This window comes from Anopheles funestus, chromosome 2RL, assembly GCF_943734845.2.
Source record: "Anopheles funestus chromosome 2RL, idAnoFuneDA-416_04, whole genome shotgun sequence".
NCBI lineage: Eukaryota > Metazoa > Arthropoda > Insecta > Diptera > Culicidae > Anopheles > Anopheles funestus.
Genome location: NC_064598.1, coordinates 16,165,748 through 16,178,131, shown reverse-complemented (window position 1 = coordinate 16,178,131; position 12,384 = coordinate 16,165,748). Strand labels below are relative to the sequence as shown.

Here is a 12,384-nt window from a genome sequence, read left to right as displayed (position 1 = left end):
AAATTAATGAGAACAACCGGGCGAGGTTTTTTTTAAGTTCTTTACCATACTTTACGTTTGCGCTATTCGTTGCGTTGGTGGGATGAACAAAAGAAACACCTTGGCGGTTGCATTAATCGGATAATCGGAACGCTTAAGAATGGTGTCCTGAACAGCAGCAAGAAAACAAAACACCCAGCTGTGGATGGTGCAAATGTTGCGGAAAGGTAATTAATGGACGAACGAATAATATGCACACATTGCTAAAAATGCAAATGCTGGAGTAAATATTTGTTGAAAAATTTTGCATAAAATTCATTTGTGTACCTGATTGCTAAAAGGATACCCCTTTGGATGCTACTAAGGCGAGAACAAAACATTCTTTTTTGTCTATGCTTTAGATTCAACAGTTGAAAATGTCTGTTTGTTTAGTTAAAAAAACTTAAACAATCCCAAAATCGACCAAAGTTGGAAGTTTTTTTTAAGTTAGGGTAATGAAATTATACGAAACATTTGTACGAAACGTAACTTCCGTCAAACGTTTCCAACGGATATGATCCATCGAAACCTGAACGGGAAATATGGAAATGGAGCACCACGGACGAAACTCATCTCTCCCCCAAAAAAGTACAAACAGAAATCGGCCTTCAAAAGTTATTGTTAGGTTCCTTTTGTTGGATAGTTATACTACCCCGTTACATTTCGGAAAAGCGGTGGGTTTTTCCCCTCCCTTTTCAATGGATTTCTGCTTTATTTGTTCAACCGGAAATGGAAACGAACACTAACAAAAGCACTAAAGTTCTAGGATAGATAAGCACACACACACACACGCAGACACTCACAAAACAAAAAGGTCATTTTCACCCGTCATCACCTTACGGGGGGAAGTTTCTTTTGCCGATGGAAAGGATATTGTTATCAGCAGACCAAAACGAAACCCTACTATACCAAAAAAACCCTCACGAAACTTCAAATAATGCTCGGCGAAAAAGGCGGGTTAAATGCAACCCGAAATAAGCTTAAAACTTGCTGCTTGTTGTTTTGTTCCATTCATTTAGATGTAGCTATATCGGTTACGGCAGCGCAACAATAAGAAATTGAATTGTGTGCGCACGCCAGGAGGGAAAATCGTACTCCAAAAGTACATTTTATCCGGTAATATCGGGTAAGATGCGAGGCGCTAAAACCTGACCAATAAGAGACGAAAAAAAAAGTTTCGCAAGGTTTCTCGATAGGAACGATAATTCATCTGAAGATTATAGCCCTTAATCTCCTTAGCGGGAAGACGAGTACACTGACCATGACCGACCAGTACCACGAATCTGACCATCTGTCTTCTTTGTTTTTTTTTCTTCCCACCCTTCAATTACCCGTGCTTAATCGTGTCCCGTTGGTCACAGCTGGTCGCCGTGGTGGACGATGTGTACACGGACCATTCACACATTGCCGGCAAGTTCACGATGCTCTCGTCGTCCCGGGTGTACGTGGGCGGTGCAGTAAATCCCCGGGCACTGCTGGGAGCACGTGTGCACAACAACTTCGTCGGATGCTTGCGTAAGGTGAGTTGGCGGCGAAAAGTAACCCCCTTCCCGCGGCAGTTAACCTGCCATTAGGCGATAATGGTGTAATGGTGTTTCTTCATCTTTCTATTTCATCTTGCGTAGGTCGAATTTTCTGCCGATACACTGCGACTCAATCTGATCGATTTGGCGCGCACCGGATCAAAGCTGATACAGGTGGCTGGGCGCGTTGATTATACGTGTCCATCCGGCGATCCGCAGGATCCGGTTACCTTCACCACGCGGGAATCCTATCTTGTAAGTATCTGTCACACACTTTTTGTTTTTTCGGGCTAAAAAGAGACGGCGAAAACTAAAGCCACGTGAGAACAACAGTATGGTAAAGCAAAAGTCGGAAAGCAAAAGGAATTGTTTTACTAACAAGAACAGACAAACCTGCCACACTTTAAGCACACCTCGGAGAAAGAGATAAAGTGGCCAACAAAGTCATGTCTTCTTGCTGCATCCGGTTGATTAACTTTGAAGCGTTTCTTTCTCTTTCTTTTCTATGCTGCTCTTCTTTTTCGGTTCTACATTTTTCTACTTCCGGTTTCATTTTCACACTACGCCATTTTGTTTTATTTCACACGCACACACACACACTCTCTCGAACACCCTGTGTGGGATGGAATCCTTGCGAGACCGCATCGCAATGTGTGCCTTTAGCGCCACCCCCCTGGGGGTGAGTTGAAAGCTAAAGCTGGGGAGGGAAAAACTTTACCCTTTCCAATGGTGAACGATAGCTCATGTGCGATTGTGATAAGTGACGGAATGGGATGTTGCTGAGTCGACCTTTAGATTGCTACTAATCCTTTTTTATTTTATCGTCATCTTCTGACAGTCATATTACTAATACTACGTCCTAGCTTTATGTATAATTCCTGAAATCCTAAATGTGTGTAATTCCTGAACTCCTAAAGTGTGTGTAATTCCTGTACTAATTCAAATCAACCCTTTAGGTGCCAAACATTCCGGTCACCAAAAACGAATGTTTTTAATTAACTGCCTTAGTTTACTAATAATTCATTTCGTTTTCAATCATTAATTCTCTTCAATTGGTAAAGGAGCTATTCTATGCACTGGCCTACGAATCTCCTTTCCGTTCGAACATTTCACCGTGACTACTCTCGTTACGCCGTCCTTTCCTGGATGTATTTCTGTAATTCTTGCTAACGGCCATTTACATACTGCCACATTGTCTTCTTGTAATACTACTAGTTTTCCTGGGACAATTGTACATGGGTTCTTGTTCCATTTTGCACGTTTTTGCAAAGTTTGCAGGTATTCACGGTGCCACCGTTGCCAAATATGTTGCATATGTCGTTGAACTATCCTCCAATGATTGAGCCTATTTGTTGGTATCTCTGATATATCTATTGCTGGTACCGTTTGTAAACTATTTCCAACAAGAAAATGCCCTGGTGTAAGCGCTTCCATATCGTATGGATCTTCTGTAATAGCTGTTATTGGACGCGAATTTAAGCAAGCTTCTATTTCGGTTAAGAGTGTTGTTAAATCTTCGTATGTTAGTTGCCCTGTACCTAGCACACGTTTCAAATGAAATTTCATTGATTTGACCGCTGCCTCCCAAAGGCCTCCGAAGTGTGGCGCAGCCGGTGGTGTAAACTTCCAATGAATTTCTTGCTCAGAGCACCATCCGATTATCGCTTCTTGGTGTTCTTTGGAGTTTAGTAGCTTGTACAGATCACGCAGGTTGTTATTCGCTCCTCTGAAATTGGTACCATTATCCGAATGCAACTCCGCAACCTTTCCTCGTCTGGCGACAAATCGAACAGTGCGGCTAAAAATGCATAAGAAGACAAATTAGAAACTAGTTCAATGTGTACAGCTTTGTTACAAAACAAATGAATATTGCAATGTAACACTTAGTAGGCACTGCACGGCGATGTGATCCCTTTGTGTAAATCGGTCCAGCATAATCCACACCGCTAATTGAAAATGGTCTCGCTTGTCGTACACGTTGCTGCGGAAGATCGGCCATTGGCTGCCGCACCAAAGAAGGTCTGCATTTGGTACACCTTACACACGAGTGTACTGTGCGTTTGACTGCGTTCCGCGCACCCATGATCCAATACCGTTGCTGAATTGTGCTCAGCATCAGCTGCAAACTGGCATGATGGAGTATTTTGTGATACTTGTCGGCAATCAACTCTGCCAACCTATGCCTTCCAGGGATGATCACAGGATGTCTTCGCTCGTCCGTTATGTCAGCATTTGACAAACGGCCTCCCACACGTAACACTTCATCTTCACCCACTACTGGATTGATGAATTTTAGTGACGACGTTCGCATCACAAGCTGTCCCCGTTTTAAGCATTCCAGTTCTTTAGCGTAGACTTCCCTTTGCACTAAACGGATTGCAGTAATTTCGGCTCGTCTTAGTTCACACACTTGTATATGATGTTGTTCACTGCACATTGGACATTTCGCAACGCCATGTTTCATAATGTTCGCTTGTTGCACAGGTAACGCAACATACCGGCCATCTCGTTTTCCATGTTTGCCGGTCACCGAGACGGAATTGGTTTGGATATTGTTTGTCACATTCTGGGCCGAACTCTTTAATATATTCACTCTTTGTTCAAGAAACGATATTAAACACTTGTAATCGTCTGTTTTATCATCCACCGAATGCTGTTCCCACGCCATTAAAGTTTTCTTGTCCAATTTGTAGAATAGTAGGTTTGATAATGGCGTGTCCCATGTATGAACAGGTTCATTCAACCGCTCTAATCCCCTGACTAATCTACACGCTTCGTTTACGACTCGTGCTAATTCTTCCGTGGAATCATTGTTCATTTTCTCCAATGAACAGAACGCTTTGAAATATTCCCTTTTTAACACCTTCGTATTGTCAAATCGTTTCAACAATGCTTCCCATGTCACACTGTAATTGTCCGATGTTATTTGAACATGCTCAAATTGACGAGCCACATCACCTTTTAGTGCAGAGAGCAGATATTGCATTTTTAACACTTCTGGCATGTCTGTCGAATCATGCACCATCGATGAAAATCGATCCTTAAAGGTCAACCATTTTGTTATCTCACCGTCGAAACTCGGGAGATCAACCTTTGGCAGGCGAAGATGCGGCTGTGTTCCTGCACTGAAGGTTGTGTTTGCCTGTGTGCTGTTAAATAGACACGAAGGCCCTGACTTCGTATTAGCCTTTAAGAAAAAGGCTCTTATCTCGTGATACCTTTTGTTGAACTCTCGTCGATCCCTTTGCATCGCATCGAATGCATCCGCATCGTCCACTGTTTCGTTGAACTCTTTACGCAGTGCGTTGAACTCACTCACGAGTTCCTCCAGCTGTTCTGAACGGCCAGGTATCTGTAACGCATCAATATCGGCGTCGAACCCCTTCACGAACTCCTCGAAATCTTGAAGGGTATTCATGATTTCCACCTTCTTCAAGTTAATAATCTTCACTCTTTTGTCACTGGTTGGCGGCATTCCGATTGGTTTGTTTTTTAAGCAATTAATACGCTCAAATACAAATTGAGTTGTACACCCTTGACAACCTTTTTACGTACGCGTTAGAATGCACGCACTTTTTGGCGTCGCTTAATGTGCGATGGTTTTAGCACTCACACTCACTAACACACTGCGTTGGACAATAACCTCTGTGCGTATTTCAATGATCACGGCGGTGATATCTTCTTCGACTGCTTACAACGGTGCAAATTCAGCGTTTTGTAATAACGCTAATTGTATCGTAAGCCACACGCACTCTCTGTTCACTTAGCCTGTGAACCTTTATCGTTCGACGGTTGCCTTGCAGTAGTAGCACACACACACTGGAATGGAGTGGAGAACACACCGTTCTGTACGAAATTTAACTATTTCGTTCACTCCCACTTGATGCTCAGCAAACTATTGATTAAATCACTTATCACCGATTGTATCCGGTTGAAATATCTGATTTTACAGATCCGGTTCGAAGGACCAATGAACGATAGCTCATGTGCGATTGTGATAAGTGACGGAATGGGATGTTGCTGAGTCGACCTTTAGATTGCTACTAATCCTTTTTTATTTTATCGTCATCTTCTGACAGTCATATTACTAATACTACGTCCTAGCTTTATGTATAATTCCTGAAATCCTAAATGTGTGTAATTCCTGAACTCCTAAAGTGTGTGTAATTCCTGTACTAATTCAAATCAACCCTTTAGGTGCCAAACAAATGGGTAACAACACCAACCACCATCCACCAGGGTGGAGTTGAAACTTTAGCTTTCTTTGCAATGCGCTTTTTGAGAGTTACCCCACTATTTCGCACGTTAACCAGCCTCAAACGCGGATGTCCGGGTTTCGGTATGCTTTCTATGTAGATTTTATGCGGAAAGCAAGTAGGAAAATTTTCCCGAACAAGTTTGCTCTTTCGATTTCTACCAGCAAAATAGCAAAAAGTCATGGTGCGGTTTTTAAAGTTTCGGCACGTTGTGCGCATTAATTTCAATCGGTTCAGTTCTTTAAAGTTTCAGTTTGCTGATAAAGCGAGATCTTTGAGGATGCTGTACTTTGGTGCTGTGAAATGAACAACCATCGGAAGCATTTTATCTCAGCTGTTGCGAAATGATCAACAGTAGACTTTGGTGGAGGATGGTTAGTGTTTCTGTGTCCTTTACACATAGGAACTCGTTTTTGATTATTTTTATGCTGCATTGTGAGTAAAACGGTAGAGAAATTCATTATTAGCGCAAATGTCAATCTCAAGTACCGCATTGTGTTGTTGTCGTTTAGAAAGCGATCGGGAAATTGCACTTCATTTGAACTTTCTTCAATACGGAGCATGGATATCTTCTTCGGAAAATCTTTATTTTTTCGGAATTGACTCCGGGTAACCTCCAAATACTTCTCAACTGTTCTCAAAAACTGCGGAAAACTCCTTTTAGTACAAGACAAACTATATCGACTTCTGCTTCTACTAAGAATTAATTTTGAACTAGAATCGAATTTTTCATCCTTGGAGTTGAAGTGAATTCTAACCCCAAATTTTCCATCTCTTATTTTACCCACCCGATGTAGCTGATTAAAAGCTGCACTATAGAACTTTAGCACTAATATGTCCCTTTCCAAAAAAAAAAAACACATAAAATCTATAGAAAACTTTCAACTTGAAACGGAACAGTAAATCGTTGATCGTGACCGTTGATATTGTTGACCAAACCGGGAAGAACTTTGTTTGCTTTCTTTGCTGATACAAGTCGCTACAGTAGAAGTGAAATAAAGTTTCATGCGTGGGGACAGTAGACGCTTAGAACTTCGCCACGATCATCACCAGAAGTGGAAATTGGAAAGCAACGGAATGCATCATGTGTGCGTGTCTTTGGGATTTTTGGGAGATATTGATACAGAATTCTCAACAAAATCCTAGTATTTCCTGTAGGAACGAAAGTTGGTTAAAACACGATTATTTTAAAAAGCTTCTAAGAATTAGATTTTCCCTTTTTCTACGAAAAAACCAACCACTTAGAATCAAGATTTTGCTGTTGTCTTCTCTTATCCTATCTGAATAATGGCAAAGAAAAATTTATCTCCATTAAATGTAACTAGCAATGATAATCATAAAACCTACCTGCTACAAAGAGAAACATAAATTGTTACACAAATACATTTGCGACTGTCAGACGCAAACAGTTTATGAGGCAAAACCGGAATCGTTTGCAAAAACGGAAGCAATCTCGTTTGATGAACAGCAGATACGTAACAGTAGGACATGGTTTAATAATACTAAACTCTCCCCGGGTTTCACAACATGGCCACTTGCACTAAAAACCCACCCGTTGACCACAAATCCGATCTTGAAAGTATGAAATAACTCCCGCTCCGAAGGGGACAACCGTACTGTTCCCCGACACTAACCAGCGACGCCAAACTCTTTCCGCTTCGAGAGTAAGAGAAAGCGAGAGCGAGAGATAGAGAGAAGGAGAGAGAAAGTAAGAATCCTATTAAAACCACCAACTTCCGCACAAAGTAAAGAAACTCCAGCGAGGGAGAAACAGAACGACACCGTTTGCAGCGGTGAACCAGTTTTGTCCACTGACGCTGAGCACAGCGCCGTGACAAAGCTGCAGAACCCATGTGCTAATATTTGCCGACTGTAACCACACTCGGGAGATCAAAAGCAAACCACATTTTAAAGCATCGCCCATCGCTGAGCTCCTCCTTTCTGGTGATTTTGGTGTTTCTTCAAAAAGATGTTCCAAAGCGACGAGACCGAATGATGTTCCGAATGATCGACTGACTGACTGGCTGGGAAAAGGGGCGGAAAAGTTTGCTGCCAACTAATTTCCGGTTTTCCATCGTAACGCTGACGCGTCACAGCTTATTGCGGCAGCAGTGGAGTAAGTTTTGATTTTGAATGTTAAATCCATCACGATGATTTCGAGCGGATGGACTTGTCTGTGTCATTTGTCTTCGGATGAGTTTGATTACATCGGAATCATTTTGCGCACGGTACGGTTCATAAAACCGATCTAGTAGAGCAACTATTCTACTGTTTGGCTTCACTTTCTTCATTATTCTGCGGCTGATACAGACTGCCATGTATTCTGTCATGCGAAGCACAACACTCGAATCAGATTCTTTGCGTTTCGGAACGTTGTCATCCTTCGTCAACACGCACACCACCACCACCACCGTCGGGAAAAGGAAAAGCCTTTGCGACGCTCAAGACGTAAAAGGCGAGTGACACAAGTACATGACCATGACAGAAAAAGGGAGCTGGCCCATAATTCATGCTAATTGCTGGTTGTACATTTTAATAAATAAATAAATTATCCTTCCTTTCCTCGCCCCTTGTGCCGCTCCTCGAACGAGGCGAGGGTTTTCCGAGCGTTTGTGTGTGTGTTAGTGTGTGCGTAGGTTCCGTGCGCAGACCATGCGACAACCGCAACCGGAACCGGCAAACGGGAACTTTCATCCCCCGGCCATGCACGGTCGACCACGGGACGGAAGCAATCTCGGGCGTGCCGGGTCTTATTCGCCTGCAATCGGTATGCGGCGTGTTTAAGCCCTTTGCCAGACTGAATCACTTTTGCCGCTGCTTTACCGGATGACACCATTTTTACTTCACTGCGGCTGATTTCCGGTTCGGTTTGTGTCGGTGTATTCGGGACCACCTGCGAGTGGCCACTGCACAAATGTTCGCTGTAAACCGCTAATGTGCAAACTATGTAAAAGAAGTGTAAATGAACGTTTATGTTTTGCAAACGGAGAGTTATTTATTTTATAAAATGGTTTCTTTTACGGGTGTTTTTTTCCTCTCTCTGTTCTTTGCAAACATCTATTTCAATAAACCCTTTTCGGTTGTATTTACCATGATCCGTTGCGGGGTTGGGAAGCTTTATCGAGTTCCCATGCGTGCGCGTGGTTTTTCGTGGTCCGCTTTTTGGTGTAACTTTTATTAAAAATGAATAATTAACCGATCGTGAAGAAAAAAACTCCCCCCCCCCTTTTTAAACGTCTATCGCACGGTTTGCCGGAGCTTAGCAAACTCGAAAATTCAGCCGACCTCGAACTAGGTTCCCAAACAAGAAAAAAAAAACGATGGACTTTTTAACAATGCGCCCCGCGAAAAGGTACGAGACGGACGTTCTGCCACACAATCAAACAACCCGAAAGGAATATTCTAGCGCACACAACGGTATGGGAGAGCAAAGTTTTCCCGAGGGAATTTAAATTTCAAATACGCTCAAACTTCAGCTTTTGTGGTTCGCAGGTTGACCACAGCCCATGTTTCGCTCTAACGCTCTACCGACCTGCACTGTCGATAGGAAGACATTGTAAAGTCATTATATTGCTTTACGTTTCTATTCAAAAGGTTTTTTTTCTCTCCAAAATTCTCCTTTTCTGTATCTTCATCTACAGTCTCTTGGCCATTCATTTCATCTTCTTAATATCCATTAAATCGGTTAGTATTCGGTTTCGTTTTTTTCCCATTCGTGCCATTCGTGTTCTTTTCCGTTTAAAAAAAAATAGAAATGTCCTAGGGGAGTTTTGCGAACTCACTCGATAGCCAAAACACGCAAAACAATTGTGGGTTGTAAAGTTTCCCGCGTGCTCAAGCTCCCTGCTCTTTCGTCTTTGTTTCGGCACGTGGCACCAGCGTGAGACGTATGGATGGGTTTCATTTAATCTGCTCCCGAAATGCCTGAGGGAAGCGCTTTCACAAAACCCAAACGCCCGGTAGAAGGACATCATTCCGTGTCCGACGTATGAGTGGCGGGAAACGGAGTGGAACGGAGCGATAGGAAGGGAGGGGGGACAGTTGTTATTAATTACGGTACTCAGCACGCGCGTATACCCATCCCCAGTCCCCGCGACGGATGGTGAGGATACGCACCATTCCACGGGACGATACACTTCATTATATTTAAATTTAATTACTCCGGCGCTAGTCCCGTCGATTCTGTCAGCCCTCGGTTGGCAGTGATCTTTGCGGTTTTTGGTCGTCTTACACACGCACACACCGGGCACCGTATCACCTTACCGAGCGTATAATGGTTGTTATTTAGCACACTAATCCGGGTGAACGGATCTGTCCTGTTTGGCGCGCAAACGGTGTGCAAATCTAATTTGTATCTCACCTCTTATCTTGCTCAATTTTGTCCATTCACGCCAGCTACTTCCACCGTGGGACGCTTCGAAGCAGGGCATACTGTCGTTTAAATTTCGCACAAACGAACCAAATGGACTAATCATCCTCAACACAATGACTCGCGCACCAAAGGTAGGGTGGTTCGCATGAGAAGAGTGAAGGATCTCCAGTGACATTGTTGATGGGATCTGTTTTGCTAACTTTGCAGAGTAATTTCTTCGCGGTGGAGTTGCTGAACGGGCACATCTATATCCACATGGATCTTGGGTCGGGTGCGGTTAAGGTGCGTGCATCAAGGCGCCGTGTCGATGATGGTGTTTGGCACGAGCTGTCACTGCGTCGGAATGGGCGCGACGGTAAGGTCGGTGTGGATGGGCAGTGGAACGAGTTCCGGACACCGGGTGAAGCGTCCCAGATGCAGCTGGACAGCCCTATGTACATCGGTGGCATTGGGCCACCGTACGCGGAGATTTACATTCCACCGGCCATATGGACTGCGACGCTGCGACAAGGATTCGTGGGCTGTTTGCGAGATCTTACGCTGTCTGGGAAACCGGTTGATATTGCTCATATCGCACGGCAGCAGGACTCAGGTGAGTATGAGCTTTTGTGGGTGAAAAATGTGCAATAAAAATAGCTTTGTATGTATGGTCCTATTATTTTGTCGACCAGGTGCCATCAAACCGTCGTGCCATGTGATAGCTAATCAGTGCGGTGGACAGGTATCACCGTGCCAGAACGGTGGTCAATGTACCGAGGGATGGAATCGACCGCTCTGTGACTGTTCCGCGACTCTATTTACTGGACCGACCTGTGGCCGTGAATCAGCAACGCTTGCCTTCAACGGATCGCAGCACATGGCGGTATGGATCGGCGGTACACAGGGCAGCCGTACACAAACGGAAGAGTTGGTGATACGCTTCAAAACATCAAGGCCTGCCGGACTGTTGCTGCTGACCAGTGCCGAATCAAGCTCATCCGATCGGCTCGAGATTGGGCTGGTGGCCGGGCGTGTACGGGCCAACGTACGACTTGGAGATCGCGAAAAGGTGCTTCTTCATTTTGTAACTTCTCCAATCTACTAATCACCCACACCTTGGATATACATTTCCCTTCGTTACTAACACTTTGGCTTCGGCTGCTACTCTCTTTCTCTCTCTCTCTTCTTTCTCACCCGATTCCACAGAACTTGCTCGCCGGTCTGACCGTCCTAAATGACAACAATTGGCACACGGTGAGATTTTCTCGCCGTGCGTCAAATCTGCGGCTGCAAGTTGACGGGACACAGCCCGTCAGGGGTATGTTATGTATGTATCAACAGCACCATTACTTTTTTGCCCTATTACGTGTCGTGACGTGTCGTTTCTCTTTCTTGAATTGAGACGAATCGAAAACTGTTGTGCAAAAGGTTTCAAATGTTTTGATATTACGAATCCGATCTGAACAGAAGCGCGAAAAACAAGCGAGGAAATGTTTATTTTTTAAGTAACGCTCTTCGTACCAAGAACCATTTAACGAGCGAAGCAACAATCCAACCAACCTAGCTGCCCTGCCAGGCAACAGGATTCGTATGGAAAACCTGTTAACCTACGCAATTTGCCGACAAATTTTCCAACTGCCATCCTTAAAGAAAAGAAAAACCCCCAATTTTCCTCCCCCTCCCGCAAGAAGGTTCCAACCCAGATTCGTTCGGGTTTTTTTTTTACATTCTCATCCCTCACTACTCACGTTTCACTATCGTACTCTCACCACGACCCTACGAGTGACTAAGGTATACAGCAGGGTGGTGGTTTTGTGCAAACGAAATCTGACACCTTTATTTGTCTGACACAAAACGGCTCCAAGCTCCAACCAAAAACCAGACCAGACAAGATACGAGAGTCTCGTAGAGAGGTTCTTCATCTTTAGCTTTGTTTTTCCTGTGAATGAAGGTGAACCACTGGCAGTGGTTTCGACCAATCACCATAACCAATTCATAGACATTCACCCTTACATCCTAATCAACATCGTCTGCGCCATTGATCTATTATTGCATTATATTCGAGGAATTTCATGCAATCGTGTTTTCGTTCGTCTATTTTTATCACATTCTGTTTATTTTTCTCATCTCACATTTACTCATTATATTGGCTAAATTACTCACTGCTTTAAGCGTGGGAAGAAATATTCTAAAGCCACACATCGAAAGGATGCAATACGTGTATGCAATTTATTAA

At 43.7% G+C, this 12,384-nt stretch overlaps 1 protein-coding gene across 1 annotated transcript in view; it reads left to right on the top strand.

Annotated features, from left to right (window-relative positions):
- The window catches only part of LOC125765198 (neurexin-1), a 96,277-nt gene that overhangs the window by 62,872 nt on the left and 21,021 nt on the right, over positions 1–12,384 (top strand). The window contains exons 10-15 of the mRNA XM_049430115.1: positions 1,380–1,538; positions 1,644–1,796; positions 10,193–10,300; positions 10,377–10,761; positions 10,841–11,217; positions 11,355–11,475. Of these exons, the coding sequence (XP_049286072.1) occupies positions 1,380–1,538; positions 1,644–1,796; positions 10,193–10,300; positions 10,377–10,761; positions 10,841–11,217; positions 11,355–11,475 (1,303 nt within the window). The remainder of the gene's footprint in view (positions 1–1,379; positions 1,539–1,643; positions 1,797–10,192; positions 10,301–10,376; positions 10,762–10,840; positions 11,218–11,354; positions 11,476–12,384) is intronic.